This window comes from Colobus angolensis, unplaced genomic scaffold, assembly GCF_000951035.1.
Source record: "Colobus angolensis palliatus isolate OR3802 unplaced genomic scaffold, Cang.pa_1.0 Scaffold71, whole genome shotgun sequence".
In the NCBI taxonomy this organism is placed as follows: domain Eukaryota; kingdom Metazoa; phylum Chordata; class Mammalia; order Primates; family Cercopithecidae; genus Colobus; species Colobus angolensis.
In genome coordinates, this window is record NW_012120821.1 from 728,417 (window position 1) to 751,360 (window position 22,944).

The following is a 22,944-nucleotide window of genomic DNA, read 5'->3' on the forward strand; positions in this document are numbered from 1 at the left end:
TGGAGAAAATTAAAATATTAACTAGCATTCATAAATCAAATTGTTTATCAAACATTCTGTTTATTTTATATAAGAAAACAGGAAGGACTTGTCTTATTAAAAAAAACAAACAACTCAATCTAGGATCCGTAAGTGGGTAGAATATGAGAACCCTTAAAGATAACCACAAATTATATATTTAAATCAAAATCTAAATACAGGTAAACTTCATTAAAAAATGAAGCAAAAACAACCAAGTAGAATGAAATTCACTTTCTCTTTTATTTTTGTAATGAATCACTATTAATAAAATAGTAAACCTGACTAAACTCTTGATTTACTTATCTGGAATACAAAAACTTGGCAAAAATTGTATTACTTTCATAGTGAAATATAAAGGAGACTTTTTTTTTTTAATCTAGAAACTTTTTTTTTTTTTTTTTGAAAACAGGGTCTCACTCTGTTGCCCAGACTGGAGTGTAATGGTGTGATCATCACTCACTGTAGCTCTGAACTCCTGGGCTCAACCAATCCTCCAGCCTCAGCCTCCCAAGTCACTAGGACTACAGATGTGCACCACCATGCCCAGCTACTTTTGAAGAGTTTTTCCTAGAGATGGAGTCTTGCTGTGTTGCACAGGCTAGCAGAAACTGTCTAATTATCAGTAAAATCTGCTGTTTTACCTTCATTTTTAACATTGCTTGTTTGTAAATCTGTGGGATGGCCTTGAAGTGAAAGGCGAGGTTGCTGTAAGCGGCTAATCATAGGCTGTGGGGACACTCTACTATATTCTATTCCCCGAGCAGGAGATCGTGAACGAGGTGAATTTCTGGGTGACTGCTTGGGTGACGGTCGAGGTGAATTGCGTGGTGATGGTGAAAACCTGTTAACAGCAGGGTATACTGCATGATGCATATTGTCATCTTCATCATCTAAACTTTGTGCATCAAGTTCCTGATCACTAAAAGTACCCCGTCTTGTAGAATTGCAAGATGAACCAGAACTGCGCCGAGACGTGGTGGCTGCATATTCTTGCCGGAGACCTGGCAACAATGAATGTTATTTAAATTATATTTTTAAACATTTAAATATTTTTAAAATTTAAAGTAAAAGGTTATCACTAAGAAATTCAAAGAGGGTGTTAAGTGTAAAAGAAAATTCCCTTTCTGCTTTTAGACTTACATAGGCTTATATGCCCATATAAGGAGAAATAAATCACATCTGAAGGTTATTTTTAAATTGAATGAAATCCCATAAACCAATGCCCAATTTCCAGATTTCTTCTTAAAGCTGAAGTCTGTCTCACATGGTAGAATCATAAATTTAAAAATATTTCTACCCCTAAAGATAGTAATCCAAATTTGAGACTAATATCGAGGGGAAACAATTACCATCCAATCAGTGGAAAAAGAATATGTATGTGAGTAAATAAAACTACTTGGATACTTAATTACTAAAATAATCTTACTCATGAAGATGATAAAGTACCAAAGAAACGTCTAGCCCACTTATAGGAATCCAGTACTTGGGCACAAACAAAATCTTGATTGCTTCACTACCCAAGAGACTTCCATTTTTATTGTTTTAAGTTTGTTTTCAAGCTTAAATTCTAAGTCTTCGAGTAAGAATTTTCAAAGAATTCTCTTATATAGCTTGATACCTTCGAAAACACCCAAGCAACCTTGGGAGCCCTTCAAATAGTACAGATGCTTCTAGAACAACAGAAAAAAAGTTGATACGTAACATAGTCAATAAAGAAACAAACTCCAATGCAAACGTATAAAATTTAGGTAATATTCTGAGCACATCCTGCTAACTATTAGCACTCCAGTCAAAAAGATCTGTTATAAAGTGGTATTCAAATCCTTAAGTCATGTATTCACACACAGAAAGTGCTATCAACATGGTTCATCAAACTAGTGGATGAGAATCACCCTAGGGTATCTTCAAAACTACAAATTCCTAGAGTCCACTCAGCACTTCAGTCAGTCTGGGAACCAAAATAGTAACCAACAAGTTACTTAGTGTCTAGTTATAGCCAACATGGCACTAAAGTCACCTAACAAAAGACAACAGACCAATGAAAACAGCACTGTTAGCAAAGAAAAACCCACTTCCCGATGTAGGCTCTCCTAACAAGGGGATCCTAAGGAAATCACAAGCACTATAGGATCTTGCATTTGTCATCTAAAAATGAAGGACCTTAACCAGGCAACTGCCCAGATCTGTAGTTCTACATTTCTAATCATTACAAAAGACAATGCTGTAAAAAGGAAAATCATCTCTAAGAAAAAAAAAAAAAGCTGTAGTTTTCAAGAAGTATCACATATATTTTTATTACTATTTTTATTCACCAGGAAAATAAATATTCATGCATGTGGATGGCTTAGAAAAAATTATTAGAGACTAAAATTTCTATTGTTACCAAAACACAATACAAAACCAAAGCAAAGAGCTGGTTGAGCTTCTAACAAAATACTAGGATCTAAAAAGCCAGGGTTCAAATAAATGAGAGAACTTACTCTATTAGGCAGCATTCTTTATTTTTTCACATTCACAACAATAACCAGCCCCTAACCAGCTGAAAATACCAGTGAGGAGTTAATTAAAATTACAGAAGAAAAGAGTACTCTGCTATTAGGTTGTAGGGCTAAATAAAGCAAGCACTAAGTCCTTCTATCTTCCTAGGGGTAGCTGTATGGAAATGGGAAGTGAATCAGCAGAATAAGAAACACTTTAGTTTCTTAATAAATGCTACAGCTTGATAAAGCTTACCACATATTTAAAGAGAACCTATTATATATATGGACAACAGAACGTTTTTGAACTAAACTGTAGCAATGCTCCATTACCCTCAGCCAACTGTCAAGACTTGTCAAAATACGTATTTCAAGGATTCTTTCCACTGTAAAGGTTAAAGAAATTACTTCAGAGAGATTTCTTACTTCATAGTTATGCAGATGGCATCTTCTAATGAAATACATTGGCAAGAATAACTACCTTCAGATGAGTACCAGGGCAAGCAGCCATGAACCCTTTAAAAAGTATTAAAAATTTTGTGCACATGTACATTTTGGTGATAAAAGGAGTTATAATTTTTATAGGATTCGCAAAGGTATCTGTGACCTAAAAAATTTTCATGGTTCACTCTGCAAAGCACCATCGCATGCTTCATTTAATTTAATGTCACAATTCCATGTTCTCCTAAAGGTCTTTTTTATAGTTTACACCATGTATTCTCAAGTGAGGAGATATTTACTCCTAAGAGGGCAAAAATTGGTTCTTGGGGTGTGAAAAAATTCCTAGATGTCATAATTGTATACTGCCCTCATAATACTTAGTATATCTTGTGGTATTAAGATTTCATGGGGAGTGTGGGTGAAAAGGAAAAAGAGTTTCTAACAAGGCTCCTTAGGGGAGCAACTAAAAAGAAAAAAATTGAGAAATGCTGGTTTACACTAAAAACACAAAGGGTAATAGATAACAATTACAAGAGTAAGTGCCAGTGCAGAGTAACATGCAGGGTATGAAAACCAGTCATAGAAGCAGAGCAGCATAAATACTATTCTTTGTCCCTCACACAGCATAACTGCTCTATGAAAAAATGGACTCTGAAAACACGTTGATGAATAAACATGTACATATGTCGACTAAGCCTCTGAAATGTCTACTGCAACATTTCTACTTTCACTACATTACTATCCTCACAACACTTTAAGACATATTCAATATACAAAAAAATTATGCAATAGTAAAAAACTTCAACTCTTAAAAATTAGAATACTTACTTTCTTCCTGCATCCGGGCTAGAATCTGTACATCGGTTACATCATTTAGCTTATAATTGGATCCAATTGAATCTTCATCTAATTCTGAAGCACTTAACTCACTATCTATAGAGGACTGAGGACTGAGTGGAGGATTTCTGTCTGAGCTTTTCAAGTTACCTTAAAAAAAAGAAAAAAATTCAAACTTTGGTAAAGCAACTATTGAATAAATGCCTACTGTAACTCACTTGATATTATATCTTTTAATTCATTCTTGTTCTGCCTTTTCTGCTTAAAAAATTCCCTGAAATTAGAAATTGACTTCATTAAGAAAAATGAGGGCTACTGAGACTCCTTTATATGCTATGGCATAAACATATTTTCATCTAAGTATAACTTATCTATTCTCTTATGTAACAATTCAGCTTTCAACACAGTGCCCAGCAAGTAATTGGTGTTCAATAACTATATGTTAAGGATTTCAACTTGCACAAGATAGCCAATGAAACTGCTCTATAAATAGATGAGTTTATGATGTAGTGTTTTCTTCACTCGAATTCACAGTCATTAACAAACACCATCATCTTTTCTCTCATTTTTCTAAATGAGAAAACTATAATTTGAATAAAATTAGATTCCTTAGAGATTTTAGGAACCAAGACCATGAGGCTTGTTTCTCCTACATTATGCCATGTTTATAAAACTTCTTTGCCAAATTAGTAATGGGGATCTAAGGATTTCTCTGAAGTTTAGTAGTGAAGCACGAAAGATGTGATGAAAAAAAAAAAAAGACTAGATTTTTAAAAAGTACTTTATCATTCTAAACTAAGACAGAAAACAGACCAGAGGGATAAAGAATACACACATCCAAAAAAAGTCTAACTTGTTTTTAATGAAATATTTTCATCAGATCACCAACTTTTACTAAATAATAAAAGCCCAACACTGCCACTAATATTTCTATTACAGATTTATCTGAAACACTTGTTTTCCATTATTCTTCACCATAACAGTCAGCTCCAACATGGAAAGCATGTAAGGAGAGCAAGAAGAGTACAAAATAATTAATCTTTATACTATCAATGAAAGAAGAGCAGAGTGCACATGATATTAAAAGTACTACAAGGTCAGGCTCAAATAATGCCTGAACGAAATTACCTGTTTTAAACAAATATTGCAGCTTAAATTTTTTAACATGGTATCATCGTAGGTGAAGTAAGTAGCAAGTAACAACCTATATACTAAGCAAAGAGCAGGATCATTAGACTAGGGAGGGCAGAGGTCAAAATTTGAGGTGGTTAACCTTAATTTTTAAGGAAGTTGTAATAATTAGCCATAAAAACAGCTTTAGCGACAATAAGAGTAAATGAATGGGTGAATTCGTGAAGAGTAGGCTACACACTAACAGTCTCACACAAAGAACCAGCGCAGAACATTCTTTCCCTGGCTGATAGAAATCTGGCCTTCTCACATCATTTACTGCCCCTCTCACTCTTTTGGTACATTCACCCCTAACCTCATACTATTATTTAGCTGCAGTATCAAAATTTATTAAAATTCCTATAAAGAGGTTTTAACTCTGGAGTTTTTACAACCCAAGTAGGCTGTTCAATAAGGATCTATTGATTAAAAGAATCATGTTTGTAACCCATTTAATTAAGCCAGACTCAACAACTTTTAGGTACATGCTAAAAAAAATTTTTCTGTATTTTACACACTGGCTTATGTGTGCCTGATATAGTACCTGGTGCTAAGTTGCTCCTCAATGATATTTTCTTTAACCAGTTAAAAGTTTCATAAGTAAAATGAACTCGAACTACAGATGAATGTTATTTTCTGATACAGTGCAGTAAGCTAAAAAACAGTCCTCAATAGCTCCATATCATTTTCTCCTTACCTGAATTTCCAGGAAGTATAAGCTGTTTGACTATAGGAGGTCGCACTGGTGTTGAGGATGGAGAATTGAAGCCACTGCTGTATGGGCTACTGGCATTTGGACTGTAAGGACTTGTATAACTCATAGAGTTGAAAGGATTATTATATAAATTCTGCCTCTTGAGAGCTGCATTAATGAGAAGGGGAAAATCAAATTTAATAACTGAGAAAAAGTTAACATTTCATTTATTAAGTTTTCCTATTAGAAAATTAAATCATTATCTATCTCAATTTAAATGAAGAAATATTCTTATGGTAGTGGGAGAAAAACATAATAATCCCAACAAATTGCTTCTATTATCTTAAATTGTGTATGCAAATAAAACCGTAGCCACACCAAACAACAAAAATAATGCAGGAAAAGTAACTCCTAAACAGATTATTGGCCACTTAATTCACTTCAACCATGTTGGAAAGTTTATTCTTTGATACTTGCTCTATCAATCCTGAGTGACCTTTAAAAATAAATGGAATATAAAAGCATACTTATGTTTTCTCATTTTTCTGTAACAAATGTATTACTTTTTATTTTAAAAAATATTCTTTGGGCCAGGCATGGTGGCTCACGCCTGTAATCCCAGCACTTTGGGAGGCTGAGGTGGGTGGATTACTGGAGGTCAGGAGTTTGAGACCAGCCTGGCCAAAATGGTGAAACCCTGTCTCTACTTAAAAAAAAATAAAATAAATACAAAAATTAGCCAGGCATGGTGGTGCGTGCTACTTGGGAGGCTGAGGCAGGAAAATCACTTGAACTTGGGAGGCAGAAGTTGCAGTGAGCAGGCAGAGGTTGCAGTGAGCAGAGATCGTGCCACCGCACTACAGCCTGGGAGACAGAGTGAGACTCGTCTTGAAAAAATATATATATATTTTTTGGAGATATGTGATCTTACCATGTTGCCCAGACTGGTCTCAAACTCCTGGCCTCAAATGATCCCCCCATCTTGGCCTCCCAAAGTGCTAGGATTACAGAGGTGAGACACTGCACTCCATCTATGACTTTTTTAAAAAGCTAAGAAATAAGTTGTTTAAATAGCCTTTGCAAAGTTTGGATTTTCTTTTTTAAAGCAACACCGACTATTATGAAGCCAGTTTAAGGTCAAGACATGGGAAATCCTTAAAAAAAAAAAACCCAACCTGACTAGTTCTGTCAAAAAAAGAAAAAAAACTGTGCTATGCATATACAATTAAATAAATAGTAGAACAGTAGGACTAAGATATCAAATGCACATATTTTAAAAATTAACACTTAAAATACTATTTCTTCCTTCAATCTTTTTTTTTTTTTTTTTTGAGACAAATTTCACTGTCACCCAGGCTGGAGCGCAGTGGCGTGATTTCAGCTCACTGTAACTTCTGCCTCTTAGGCTTAAGCGATTCTTGTGCCTCAGCCTCCCAAAGAGCTGAGATTACAGGCAAGTGCCACCACGCCTGGATAATTTTTTGTATTTTTAGTAGAGACAAGGTTTTGCCATCCAGGCTGGTCTCGAAATTCTAAGCTCAGGTGATCCGCCTGCCTTGGCCTCCCAAAGTGCTAGGATTACAGGCGTGAGTCACCGTGCCCAGCCCCTTCCTTCATATTTTAACATCCACAGCTTATTCAATATTTATGAGCACTGCTAAGAGCACTTTATAGAATATATACAATAAATACGACATGGTGCTCTCTCTTAAGAGGCTTGCAGCTAAGTAGCACAGGCAGAGACAACAAAAATTGCAAGGCAAAATGAAATGAGTACTATCATAAAGGTCCAAAGGGCAATGGAAAGGAAGAGTTAGGATAATTCATTACAACTGAGAGAAACTGGGTAAGGCTTTTTGGAAGGAGATGCACTGAAGCAGTCTTGAGACGATGAGCAGTAACTTGATTTGATGCTGAAAGTATGGAAAGTATGTGCTTTACCCAGACCCTCAGAAGTCTGAAACCTATGTAGTCGGTTTCTAAACCTATTTAGTAGCAGTGACAACACTATCAGTGATTTTATCAAGCGCGATATGATCCGATCAGTGTTAAGGAAAAAAAATGACGGAAATCTTGATGTTAAATAAGTTAGACTGAACTAGGTGGTACACGGTGACTAGAAAAAAGGAAAAAAAGAACAAAAGGATAGATACTAAAAACTGGAAAGGATTGCTAAAGAAAAGAAATCAGTGGAATGAAATGTCTGGTTTGCATAATGGTAGAAGACTGGTTTTGGGGAGGAGGAACATATGTTTTCTGTTAAGACAGTGCAGTAATTTAGACCATGTAGTTTTGTACATATTCACCATGAGACAAGACGCAAGACAAAACAATATTTTATATATATTTAGTATGGGGTATGTGGCATGATCTTGGAACTATCAACCTTTACAGAAATACAGTTGCTAAATTCTATCTTTTTCCTCCTCCTCCATCTCCTCTGGAGTTTATTCTCTTTTACTTAGTTATTAATCACTAGCATTCAAAGTTCTGAGCCTTTTTATCTTCTCACTCTATGCCATATTCTTTCTCCTAAGGAATCTCAATCATACAACATCAATTATTATCTCTACACTAAACACTCCTCATTATTTATATTTCTAATCTTAAGTTTTCCTCTGAGTTTCAGACCTATATACATTGCCCATTTAATGTCTCTCCCCTTGGGTATGGCAAATGTATCTAAGTTAACATATCAGATCAATTCATGATCTTTGCACTAACATCTAATTCTCTTACAAAGGTCTCTCTTCCAGAATGATCCCAATATTCATCTTGTCGCAGAAGCTGGCAACTTAGAAATCACTACTGATATTCTTGTCCACTATTTCCTCATATTTGGTTCATTCCCTTTTTATTACCATATCCTTTCACCTTTACTACTATGCTTTCTATTCAGCACACACGGTCTATCATTATCAATCCTCCTCAAAAGTATCCTACATTCACTCTTGCCCCTCTCCAACCTACTTTCCATACTAGAATAACCTTTCCAAAATAAAATTGATGACGTCCTTCCTGTCCACATACACTACACCCTTGTAGAAAACACTTCAATATTTTTCTAGTGCTCTCAAAGTCCACAATTGGCTGGGTACCCGGTGCAGTGGCTCATACCTGTAATCCTAGCACTTTGGGAGGCCAAGGCATTTGGATCACTTGAGCTCAGGAGTTCGAAACCAGCCTGGCCAACATCATGAAACCTTGTCGCTACTAAAAATAAAAAAATAAAAAAATAAAAAATTAGCTGGGTGTGGTGGCAGGCACCTGTAATCTCAGCCACTCAGGAGGCTGAGGCAGGAGAATCGCTTGAACCCAGGAGGCAGAGGTTGCAGTGAGCCAAAATTGCACCACTGCACTCCAGCCTGGGCAACAGAACAAGACTCTGTCTCCAAAAAAAGAAAAAGAATAATGTCCACAATCTTTAACATGGCTTATAAGGCTTTACAGAGTCTGGCTCCTATGTATCTTTCTGGCCTTATCTCACATCTCTCCCTTCCTTACTCTTCTCCAGCGACTTCCTCATATATGTCATGCTTCATCCCACATGGAACCTTTCCACATGACTTTCTTTTTATCTGGAATGCTCTACTCCATCTCTTTTTTTTGAGACGGAGTTTTACTCTTGTTGCCCAGGCTGGAGTGCAATGGCGCAATCTTGGCTCACCACAACCTCCACCTCCTGGATTCAAGCGATTCTCCTGCCTCAGCCTCCCGAGTAGCTGGAATTACAGGCATGCGCCACCACACCTGGTTAATTTTGTATTTTTAGTAGAGACAGGGTTTCTCCATGTTGGTCAGGCTGGTCTTGAACTCCCAACCTCAGGTGATCCACTCACTCTGACTTCCCAAAGTGCTGGGATTACACGTGTAAGCCACCGCGCCCGGCCCCATCTCTTTCTTAGCACACTTAAATTGTTCTGAATCTTAAGGTTTCAGGTCAAACATCATTTCCTAAGGGAAAATTCCTATTTCTCAAAGCACTATACCTTTATTCCTTTATTATATATATATATCACTGAAAAGATTATTTGTAGTATGTTTCCCCTACTAGATGATAAAACTCCATTAAGTGCCAGTACAATGTTCATTTTTCTTTATAAAGCACCCCACCTCCACCCTTTTCCCAAAGCCTGATATTTAACAGGTTTGCATTAAAAATTATTTGAATATATGCACGAATGAATGTGATTCAATAGAGGTGATACTAGACACGATATAAACAGATGCAAACACCAATACAGGGATATACATGAGGCAAAAGAGAGACCCGGGGCAACCTAAACTTAAAAGACAGGCAGAGAGGAAGCAAAGGGAATGGGAAGTTATTGGTTAACCTGGGTACAGAATTTCAATATAGGATGATGAAAAAGTTTAGTATAGGATGATTAAAAGTTCTGTTCGTGCTCGCTTCGGCAGCACATATACTAAAATTGGAACGATACAGAGAAGATTAGCATGGCCCCTGCGCAAGGATGACACGCAAATTCGTGAAGCGTTCCATATTTTTGACTGGATTAAGAAAATGTGGCACATATACACCATGGAATACTATGCAGCCCTTAAAAAGGATGAGTTTGCGTCCTTTGTAGGGACATGGATGCAGCTGGAAACCATCATTCTTAGCAAACTATCACAAGAAGAGAAAACCAAACACCGCATGTTCTCACTCATAGGTGGGAACTGAACAATGAGATCACTTGGACTCGGGAAGGGGAACATCACACACTGGGGCCTATGACGGGGAGGGGGAAGGGGGAATGACTCATTGGGGAGTTATACCTGATATAAATGATGAATTGATGGGTGCTGACGAGTTGATGGGTGCAGCATACCAACATGGCACAAGTATACATATGTAACAAACCTGCACGTTATGCACATGTACCCTAGAACTTAAAGTACAATAATAAAAAATAAAAAAATAAAAAAAAATAAAAGTTCTGTTCATCTGGATATGATAGTGACAGTTGCACAGTAACGTGAGTGTACTTAATGGCACAGAACTGTACATTTTAAAGGGTGAAAATGGATAATTTTGTATTATATAATTTTATGACAATTTTTAAAATATGGGTGGAAAAGGAAGAACCTTCAATGAAGACTGAAAAGAAAAGCGCAGGGAGGGTAAATGAGGGTTGAAAAGACAATACACTATCAAAAGAAATAAGTGAAGAAAATTTTAGGGAAGAGTGATAGTGCACTGCAGAGAACCTGAGTGTGAAGGAGTAGAAACTGTTCTGTTGCAATATAGTACTTAAGTTCCTAGGAAGTTCTGCCTTACCAAAACAGTGCATTTAAAAAAAAAAAAAAAAAATCTCCTTGGGAAACGGGGGACTTAAAATTACAAAGTCCAAACTTGTAAAAGCCAAATTTTTTTCCTTAAAAAATTTTAAACACATATATTTCAAATAGAAATTGTATTTATAGCTGTAGCTATTGTTCTGTGAATACAGCTATAAAATTTAAACCATGTTAAAACAGATGCAGTACTTAATTACATCTAGTTATGGTTCAAGAGTAACTGCCTCTCTTACACACTCCTAATATCCTCCTTACAATAAAGCAAAAAGCCACTCACTCAAAATTGCTATTTCTGAGGTGCAGCAGCTTTGCTTTTATCCCTCAAGTCCAAATTGCTAGTCACCAATTGCTAATAATTCGCACTCCTTAGGACGTTTTAAACCAGCGGTTGGTAAAATAGCCTTCAGGCCAAATCTAGTCCACCACCTGTTTCTGTAAGTAGTTTTACTGGAACACAGCCATGCTCACTCATTGATGTATAGTCTATGGCTGCTTGCATGCTACAAGAGCAAAGCTGAGTAACTGCAACAGAGATCTTACAGGCAACAAAGACTAAAATTGTTTATTATCCGGCTTTTTGCAGAAAAAGTTTGCCAGAGTTTTATTTATTTGTTTACTGTCTGACTCCTCTTATAAGAATATAAGCTCCAAGAAGTCAGTCATTTTTTGGTCTATTATATTCACTGCCATAATTTCAGTGTTGAGAACAATGCCTATTATAGCAGATTCTCAACACATACTGTTGAATGATGAAAATTCCTAATTAAATTGTAAATTATATTATTTCTAAGGTGGGGTACTGAAAACAGTTCCTAGGATACATAAAAAAAAATTTTTTTTTTTTTTTGGCAACAGGGTCTTGCTCTGTCACCCAAGCCGTAGTGCGGTGGTGCAAACACGGCTCACTGCAAGAACTTCCTGGGCTCAAGGGATCCTCCTGCCCCAGTCTCCCAAGTAGCTGGGACCACAGGCGCACAACCACGCCTGGCTATCTTTTTTTCTTTATTTTTTGTAGAGGCGGGGTCTCACTATGTTGCCTAGGCTAGTTCTGAACTCCTGGGCTCAAGTGATCCTCCCAAAGTGCTGGCATTACGGGTGTGAGCCACTGCACCTAGCCCTCTAGGAATATTCCTTTTTCTTTCAATCATGCTCCTTCTGTAGGAATATTCTCAATACATAGTCAGAAAATGTCCATACTTAAACTTCTGTGGCATTAAGTAGTACATTAATGCCAGAATTTGGTCAGAAAATGTTAAGTTATTTAAAATGGTCTACTAGCTTGTCTACATTATTTCGAATAATCTCTTATGAATATAACTTAAATCAAGCTCCAGGGTACAATTCAAACAAACAAGCTGACAGTCATACTAAACATTTAAAAAGAATCACATAAAGGCTATTGTTTTATCAAAAGTGCTTCTTTCGCCAGGCACGGTGGCTCACACCTGTAATCCCAGCAGACTGGGAGGCCGAGGCAGGCAGATCACCTGAGGTCAGGAGCTGGAGACCAGCCTGGCTAACACGGCAAAATCCCATCTCTACAAAAAATACAAAAATTAGCCAGGAGTGGTGGTGGGCACCTTAGTCCCAGCTACTCAGGAGGCTGAGGCTGTGATGAACCAAGATCACACCACTGCACTCCAGCCTGGGCAACAGAGCGAAACTCCGTATCAAAAAAAAAAAACAAAAACAAAACAGCTTATTTTCATAGAGGAAAAGTAATACTTTAGTGTCAAAACTGACCCAGATTCAGAACCTCTGTAATAATATCCCATAAGTTATTTGCATGTAATAATCACTACCCCTTATAGCCAAATAAACTTCATTTTATGTATGCCACTTTAACTGTCCCCTCTGCTTCTTGTGACCATTTTCAGCTTAAAGTCTAACCACAAGGCACATATTGTTTTCTATAATAAAGCCAAAATAAGTAATTTTAAGTACATGGCTGCCAAGTAAACATAAAGCAGAAAAACAAAAACAAAACTAATCATGTATCCATCTTTTACTATTTCATAAAACAGTAAGTCATAAAACAGACTGAGAGAAATACAAGAAGAAATAAACAATATTTTTCCTACATTTCTGCCCACACTGGCATGCAACATTAAATGTCATATATAGCCACAGACACATTTTGTCAGCTTTGTGAATGCTATTAAACAAAAGAGCATAAAAGCAGTTTAAACCTAAAATGCCAACTAGTTTTACATAACAAGGGAAATGAATACATTTACTCAGCACTTACTGTTAGCCAGAAAACATGCTAGGCTCTTTCACATAACACTTAACCCTTAAAATTACCTTTCAAGGCTCATCATTCTTATGAGACAACCGAGCTCACAGAATCAAATAATGCAGTGACAGAGCAATTAAGGGCTAGAGTGAGAACAAGGTCTCTGTAGTTCTCCACTTGTATCTTTCTACCACACCAGTTTCCCCAAAGAGTGGAATGTGAGATGATTTTATACAACACCAGACATTTTATATTTTAATAGTTACGTAACTTGTATTAAAAAAAAAGGTTATCATACGAAATTCATTATTTCATGGATATTATTCTTTAGGATGAGGCTACATAAAAACAAGATTTTTTAAAAAGCTATTAAGTAAATGATAGGCCAGGGTTATATGAATATGGGAAAAACTCTCATGACCGTATGAACAATGAAATTTGAAAAATGCTCCAAGCAAAGAATTGCTTCCTAAAAACACACTGCTCAACATGTATGGTTTTTGACTAAAGAAAGCAAAGAGATGAATTTACAAGTAAAATTATAGACATACCTGACATAGTTTGATCAAGTTTGTGGATAAGAGATTTTTTAGCACACTCAACATCAGGACTTGGGTAATCCAAAACTTGCCTGCACCAAACTAATGGACTAACCGATTTCTGCATTGGTGTAAGTTTTTTCTTTGGTGATGAATACAGCCTAGAAGAAGACAACAAAAAACAGAAAATTCCTTATTAAGCACAAGGTTATATAAAACAGGGATCCCTTTGGAACAATTTAAATAGGGGAGAAGGGAGTAAAAATCATGGAGTATATTTTAAATCACCCACATTTACTTACTGCACAGGAAATTATAGTAAAACAATCAATATAAATCCAAATTTCAAATACTAAGTGAACCCAAATGAGGTATTCCTAAAGTAGGTATTTTATTAAGACTATGAGAAAACACCTGTCTTTCCAGCAGTTTATTCTATTTTCAACAGTACTTGACTAATTCCTTAATATATTCATATTATTAAATCTAGCTAGGAAGCAGGAGGAGGAGCTAAATTCCTTGCTCTCCACCTATTTCCCTTCCCACCACATACACAAACATCTACCATTAGTGATTCATTCCTTTTAGTTAAGCAGTATCCAATTTGTAGTCCTCTTTTCAAATGACAATGTGTTGGAGAAAAGCAATACTTTAAACCCTAAATAACTAAATGTGAATCAATTACTAAATTGCTTCAGTTTCAGAAAAGAACCAAGAGACAGTATTTTATAAGCTAATGGGGAAGGTATACAGAAGGGAAAAGTTGAGCAGAAAATACGGAGGCGTGTACATAAATTTTCTACATCATGTTTCTCAGATTAATCCAGATTATGTCAGTTATTATTAATTTATTTCAAGTGTGACTCCTTAGGAAAAATGCAAATAGTTATTGATTTCTAACCAGGGTGATTTTCAAATTAAGACATGTTAAGCGGAATTTATGAAGCAAAATTAGGCTTTGATACTGTATATCTAGTGAAAGATTTCAATAAGGAATAATTTCACATTTACATTAATCAAGTTAGTGTAATAATATGAAGCGTTGTTTCACTGTAAATATTTAAATAAATGCATATCTACAGAACTACAATAGACAAACTACTTTTAGTGGCAACAGTACCTTTTCCATCACTTGTCTCTTTTCCCCAATCTATAACTTAGGTCTGTCACTCACATGCATTATTTAGTTTTGATCAAGATCATCAAGGCTAACTAATGGGAGTAGATGACCATTTCTTTAGTCTACAATCCAAATTCATTTGACAAAAATAGTGAAATAAAATCTCAATTTATGGAATAACTATCAATTCAAAATGAAATCAACGGGGTTCATTCTCTTTCCAATTTAAATACTGCAAAGATTCCTTAACAAAAATCTCTACCTCAGCAACTCCACTTTAAAAACTGTGGTAAATATTACATACTGATATCCTATGTCAGCGAATGTTTAGCAAGGTAAACCTCTATAGATGAATAATAAACAATAATAAAACAATTTTATGACATTATCACTACTCTTTCAATATATATATTTTTCCTACTGGTTTTACATAATTTACCCACATGGCTCACATGTACTAAGTACATAGTCCCCCTACTGCTGGCTATAAAATTCCTTTTTAAAAAGTGCAAAGCAGGGCTGGGTGCAGTGGCTCATGCCTATAATCCCAGCACTTTGGGAGGTCGAGGAGGGTGGATCACCTGAGGTCAGGAGTTCAAGACCAGCCTGGCCAACATCTCTACTAAAAATACAAACCCCATCGCTATTAAAAATACAAAAAATTTGCCGGGTGTGGTGGTGGGCACCCATAATCCCAGATACTCAGGAGGCTGAGGCACAAGAATCGCTTGAACCCGGGAGGTGGAGGTTGCAGTGAGCCGAGGTCACAATCACACCACTGCAGTCCGGCCTGGGCAACACAGCAACACTGTCAAAAAAAAAGAAAAAAAAAAAAAAAGCCTCAAAAACATTATGTTCACTGAATGCATTCTGACACTTAAGAATCCATTTATATGAAATGTCTAGAAAAGCATATGGAGCAGAAAAAGAGATTCGTGGTTGCCTAGGGCTGGAGGTAGGAATGGGAATGAGGCTTCTTTTTAGGGTGATATAGATGTTCTAACATTATACAGTAGTGATAATTATGGTAATGGTTTGATCATTGTAAATATACTAAATTCACTAACATATAATGACTTTTTATGATATGCTGATTATAAGCTATTAATAAATGTTATGGTATATAAATTATATCTTGATAAAGCTGTTTTTAAAAAGTTGCAACGTGCTTTGGCATCTTTAAAAATACAGAAACTGCTACAAACTAAATTAATACAACAATAATTCAAAACCAACTAAAATATCACAACTGCCCCCCCACCCCGCAAATCCCTCATTTCTTTCCTGTTGTTAATAGCATTATAATTCTTTCAGTTATAAAGACTAAAAACTTGTGAGTAATTTAGGACTGCTCCATCTTTTTATTTTCTACCCTTATCAATAATCTGTCACAAGACTTGCTGAGCCCACCTTTATAAACTATTTTTTCTCCCATTCCTGTACTTGCTCCCTTAATTGGGAAAACAAAATGCTCCTTCCTTCCATTAGCAGATTAAAGCAACTTATCCATACTTACTCATAGTGATGAAAAGGGAGAAAATGATTCAGTAAGCCCTGGATACACCAACTTTCTATATCACTCTATCCTCTTATCTGAAGTCTAAAAACAAAGGGTGTTGGCCCATATGATATTGGCACAAAATTCCTTGGTCAGGTAACCATCGCTTGAGGTTTCAAAGTACATACTTCTAAACCTGCCAGAGGACACATGAGCTGAGCTGTATCACATAACTGAATTCACCTTTAGCAGGACCGAGTTGTTTAAGTCTCTCAATTTAAAAGGAAATCCTAAGTAAACTCTCATTATAAATAAATCTGTTGGTAATAACTATATATATCATATTCTTTGCTCATTTCTTACAAACACATGGACTTGTTTGAAATAACTATTTTGCCCACTAAAAACATTTTTTTTTCATTTTGACACTTAATTTCTTAAATCACAGAATATGATTTAATCAAGAGGGACATAATTCTGATGAACACAGTAAGTTTATTTACAGTTAATGCAACCTAAAACAGGTTGAGATTCAACAAGTTTTTACTTGCTTAAAAAAACAAACATTACTTCATTATCCTATTACTACTAAAATTAAGTCATGGAGGCTCAATGGGGAGCTGAGCCTCCAACCTGGCAAACAAGGCACTGGGACATCCTATTCACACGCAGATAGTCAGACTGGATTAAAAAACAAGACACAATGATACGTTGTCTACAAAAGAAACATCTTAGATTCAAATTCATAAATAGGTTGAAAGCAAAAGAATGGGAAAAAATAAGACCATGAAAAAGTAACTATAAGAACTGGAGTGGCTATTATTAGACAATAGACTTTAAGATACAGAAAATTACTAGAAACAAAAAGGTACATTTCAATACATCAGAAAGATATAACATTATAAATTTAAACATACCTAACGACAGTAATAGAACTGAAAAGAAAAATAAACAATTCAGAAATTTTGTTTTGTGGTTTCAATAGCTGACTCTTAATAACTGAAAAAAGAACTACATGGAGAATCAGAAAAAATACAGAAGACTTCAGCAACATTATCAACCAACTTTACTTAACCATTTATGGATTATGGGATACTCCATCCAACAACAGAAAACACATTATTTTTAATTGCACATGGAACATTCTCTGGGATAGACCATGGGCTAGGACATAAAACAAGTCTTACTGAATTTTTAAAAACTGAAATTATTTAAAGTATGATTTCTGACCACAATGGAATTAAATTAGAAATCAGCAACAGAAAGCAATTTAGCAAATTCCAAATATTTGGAAATTAAAAACATACTTATAAATAAAGTCAAATAATGTATCACAAGGGAAATCAGAAACTACTGTGAACTGAATAAAAACAAAAACACAACATACCAATATTTATGTGATGACGCTCAAAAAGTGCTTAGAGAAAAATCTGTAATTTCAAACACTTAGGAAAGAAAAGAGGTCTAAAATCAATAATCTAAGCTTGAAAAATTAGAACAAGAGCAAATGAAACCCAAAGTAGGCTGGACACGGTGGCTCACGCCTGTAATCCCAGTACTTTGGGAGCCCGAGGCTGGTGGATCACCTGAGGTGAGGAGTTCAAGATCAGCCTGGTCAACGTGGCAAAACCCCATCTCTACTAAAAAATACAAAAATCAGTGGTGGGGGCGGGGCATCTGTAATCCCAGCTACTCGGGAGACTGAGGCAGGGAGAACTGTTTGCACCCGGGAGGTGGAGGCTGCAGTGAATCAAGATCCCGCCACTGCCCTCCAGCCTGGGCAACAGAGCGAGGTTCCATCTCAAAAAATAAAAATAAATAAATAAATAAACCCAAAGTAGCCAGAAGGAAGGAAATTATAAAGATTAAAGTAGAAATCAGTGAAATAGAAAACGGAAAATTATAGAGGGAAAAACTGCTTTACTGTTTTTGTTTGTTTGAGATGGAGTCTTGCTCTGTTGCGATCTCAGCTCACAGCAATCTCCGCCTCCCAGGTTCAAGCTATTCTCCTGTCTCAGCCTCCCGAGTAGCTTGGGATTACAGGCACCCACCACCACGCCCAGTTAGTTTTTTGTATTTTTAGTAGAGATGGAGTTTCACCATGTTGGCCAGGCTGGTCTCAAACTTCTGACGTCAAGTGATTCATCTGCCTCAGCCTCTGAAACCTGGCCTATTCTTTTTTTAAAGACTAAAAAAGGATAAATTTTTAAGTGAGACTGATCTAGGAAAAAACATAACTTACCAAAAACAAAAGAGAGGACATTGCCACAAACACTACAGACATTAAAAGGAATACGAGCCAATATTATGAACAACCTAATGCCAATAAAATAGATAAAACAGATTAATCCCTAGGAAACATAAATCATCAAAAAAAACTCTAAAAACTCAAGAAAAAGAACCTGAATAGACTTATAAATGAGACTGAATTAGAAATTTAAAAACCAGCCTGGCGCAGTGGCTCACACCCATAATCCTAGCACTTTGGTAGGCTGAGTCGGGTGGATCACAAGGTCAGTAGATCGAGACCATCCTGGCTAACACAGTGAAACCCCGTCACTACTAAAAATACAAAAAAAACATAGCCGGGCATGGTGGCACGTGCCTGTAGCCCCAGTTGCTCAGGAGGCTGAGGCAGGAGAATCGCTTGAACCTAGGAGGCAGAGGTTGCAGTGAGCCAAGATGCAGTCACTGCACTCCAGCCTGGGTGACAGAACAAGACTCTGTCTCAAAAAAAAAAAAGAAAGAAAGAAAGAAAGAAATTTAAAAACCTTCCCAGAAAGAAAAGTTCAAGTCCACATTTTTTCATTTATTAATTCTATCAAATATTAAGGAAATAATGCCAATGTCAATCCTACACAAACTCTTTAAGAAAAACATACTTAATGGTAAAAGACCAAATAGTTTCTCCTAAGACTGGGAACAAGGCAAGGATGTACACTCTCATACTTTTATTAAATGATATACAGTACAGTAAGGAAAGAAAAAAAAACTAAATCTATCCTGATTGAAAAGAAAGAAGTAAAACGTGTTTAATCGCAGACCACATAATCCTGCACATAGAAAATCCTTTCTAAAACTCTTAAATTAAAAGAAATTAAATAACAAATGTGTTCTGCAAGGTCATAAGACACAAGATCAATAAGCAAAAAATTGTATTTCTAAACACTATCAATAAACAACCTGAATATGAAATAGATATAGCAATTTCATTCCCAACAGCATCAAAAGGAATAAAATACTCAGGAATAAATTTAACAAATGAAATGCAAGATGTACACTGCAAACTACAAAACACTGCTGAGAGAAATTAAAAGAAGACATATGAAGAGATATACCATGTTTATAGATCTGAACACAAGACTGACAAGATGTTAACTCCATCAAACTGACCTGTAGAATCAACATATCCCTAGAAAACCTCAGCAGGCATTTTTAACAGAAACTGACAAGCTGATCGTAAAATTTATATAAAAATGCAAAGGCCAAAGAATGGATAAAACAACTTTGGGAAAATTTTTTTTTTTTAATTTTGCAAATCTCTGGACTTGCCTGCTCTTCATATTCATCTTGTACACTGCAGTCAGTGTTTTCTAAAATACAAATCTGACTTTATTAGTATTCTTTTGCTAAAAATTCTGTGCCAGTTTCCCTCTGCTCTTAAGATGGAGCTTTTTTCTAAAAATGATCCCCACAGCTCTTGAGACCTAACCAATGATTTAACTGTCATAGTTCTCCTTTAGCTTCATTTCTCACCTTCCTCCACCACACAAATTTAAATAGCAGCCACATGGAATTAATTTCTATTCCTGGAAAGCTCAACACTTTTGCTTCTAGGTCATTTGTGCATGTTGTTCCCATTGCAACAACTTTCATTCCACTTTTTGCTTACCTCACCCTCCCCTGCTCAACTTCACCTAGCTCTTCTCTATTTTCTACTGGGTATCAGCTTAAATGTCAATTCTTTAGGAAAACCTTCCTGGAACATCTCTAATAAGATTGTATTAAGTGTCTCCACTATGTACAACATAGATGCAAAATGTTTTAAGAAAGTATCTTTGTAGACATTTAGATTCCCCCTGTCAAAAAGGAAATTCTATCCCTTACACTCATTACAATAAGAGACTATATTTTATTTATTTTTGTCCCCTTTGAATTTTTTGAGTTGGTATTTATAATTTGAAAAGAGACATTTAAACATGTGTTGGAGGCAATAAAAATGCTACACATGAACTTCAAACATTATGCTAAGTAAAAGAAGCCAGTCACAAAACATCACAGATTGTACGATACCATTTATATGAAATGTCTAGAATAGGCAAATTTGAGACAAGTTGATCAGTGGTTGCCTGGGGATGGATGAGGGGGTGGAGAGAAGGAATGGGAAATGATTACTAATGAGCACGAGGTTTCTTTTGGGTATGCTGAAAATACTCTAAAACTAAATTATGGTGATGGTTGTAAAATTCTGTGAATATATTAAAAACTATTGAACACTGAAAACCACAGTACACTTTATTTCGTATTTCATATATATATGTGTATATATATATATATATATATATTTTTTTTTTTTTTTGGAGAGAGTCTCACTTTGTTACCCAAGCTAGAGTGCAGTGGTACAATCTCAGCTCACAGCAACCTCTGTCTCCCAGGTTCAAGTGATTCTCATGCCTCAGGCTCCCGAGTAGCTGGAATTACAGGCGTGTGCGACACCATGCTGGCTAATGTTTGTGTTTTTGGTAGAGACTAGGTTTTCCCAAGTTGGCAGGCTGGTCTTGAACTCCTGACCTCAAGTGATCCACCCACTTTAGCCCCAAAGTGCTGGGATTACAAGCATGAGCCACCATGCCCAGCCCACAGTATGCTTTAAACAGGTGCATTTTATGGTACATAAATTGTATCTTGATAAAGCTGTTAAAATGTGATAGGAATAAATTGGCCTTTCAAGATGCCACTTTTTCCCTCAGAACAATCATTACAAGGGAACTAACCACTTGTAATGGTTACATTACATTTTTTTGGGGGGGGGGGACAGTCTCTCTTTGTCACCCTGGCTGGAGTGCAATGGCGTGATGTCTGCTCACCACAAACTCCGCCTCCCAAGTTCAAGCGATTCTCCTGTCTCAGCCTCCTGAGTAGCTGGGATTATAGTCGCGTACTACCACATCCAGCTAATTTTTGTATTTTTAGTAGAGATGGGGTTTCACCATGTTGGTCAGGCTGGTCTTGAATTCCTGTCCTCGTGATCCACCCACCTCGGCCTCTCAAAGTGCTGGGATTGCAGGCATGAACCATCGCACCCGGCCTAACCACTATTAAATACAATTTACATATACTGTTAAATACTGAGTTATTAGAAATGTAATTAAGAATACGGTAATACAAAGCTTACAATAAGAAGTCATATTTTGGCCCATATGTCACACAGAACTGTATAACATGGTGATTAAAGACAACTAAGAATATAACTATTTTTTAAGTGTAATAACTTTCAGTAACACGGAAATGTACAAATATAAGAAATAATAACCTCCTTTTCTCTACCAAAATTACACCCCAAAATTATTTACAATTTGGAGTATGTCTCTCCAGACTTTTCTTCACATTGTTAATATACTTCTTCACATAGTAGATGTATATTAAGTAAATAATGGCGAGAGGAAAGAAGACAGGAGTTACTTTGCTGAATCTGTGGTAACCATAGTAATCACTTTTCATATTGTAGCCAGCTGAAAGTAGGCTACTGAAGCCAAGGACAAAAATGACTTAAATTTAAGATAAAAATAAAAGTTATATTAAAAGCATTATTGAAATAAATTTCTTTAGATGCAAATTTTTTACAGGCTGAGGAAAATAACAGACTTTTACTACCTCTAAACCATCCCCCTCTACCTATTCACTGAGTAAGGTACATTCAATGCACAAGGACACTGTCTTCACAACATTCAATGCACAATCCCCAACACAGACACTTATACATGCTCAAATATTTGGATCTGAATTAACACTAAATAAAAAAGCAATATGAAACGAGATAAAGGCAGGATACCAAAGTAAATTAAAGTGGCCACTATTGTAACTTTGTTTCCATTTTAATAATTCTATAATTAATCTTTAATTAATAAAAGCTTATCTTATTTTCTTTGGGCTGGGTGTGGTAGCTCACACCTGTAATCCCAGCACTTTGGGAGGTTCAGGCAGGCGGATCACCAGAGGTCAAGAGTTCAAGATCAGCCTGGCCAACACGGTGAAAACCCATCTCTGCTAAAAATACAAAAATTAGCCAGGCATGGCTGCGGGAGCCTGTAATCCCAGCTACTTGGAAGGCTGAGGCAGGAGAATCACTTGAACCAAGGAGGAGGAGGTTGCAGTGAGGTCAGATCGCACCACTGCACTCCAGCCTGGATGACAAGAGCGAAACTCCATCTCAAAAAAAAAAATACAAGTATCTTTGGTTTTACTCACAAGCAAATATAATTTAATAATTCTAAACCATTAGGATACATTGCTTATAATGCTTTAAGAAGCTTTCTTAGTCAATGTAACAGTAATTATTATAATTTACATTGTATTAAATGCTCATTACATGTCAGGCATTGCTTCA

The 22,944-nt window shown here is 36.1% G+C and overlaps 1 protein-coding gene across 2 annotated transcripts in view; it reads right to left on the minus strand.

Annotated features, from left to right (window-relative positions):
- SLAIN2 (SLAIN motif family, member 2) overlaps positions 1–22,944 on the minus strand; it is a 76,383-nt gene that overhangs the window by 36,179 nt on the left and 17,260 nt on the right. For both annotated transcript variants that reach the window (XM_011927313.1, XM_011927312.1), the window contains exons 2-5: positions 13,732–13,880; positions 5,644–5,808; positions 3,768–3,926; positions 663–1,022 (exon numbers count right to left, since the gene is read on the minus strand). In XM_011927313.1, the coding sequence (XP_011782703.1) occupies positions 663–1,022; positions 3,768–3,926; positions 5,644–5,808; positions 13,732–13,880 (833 nt within the window). The remainder of the gene's footprint in view (positions 1–662; positions 1,023–3,767; positions 3,927–5,643; positions 5,809–13,731; positions 13,881–22,944) is intronic.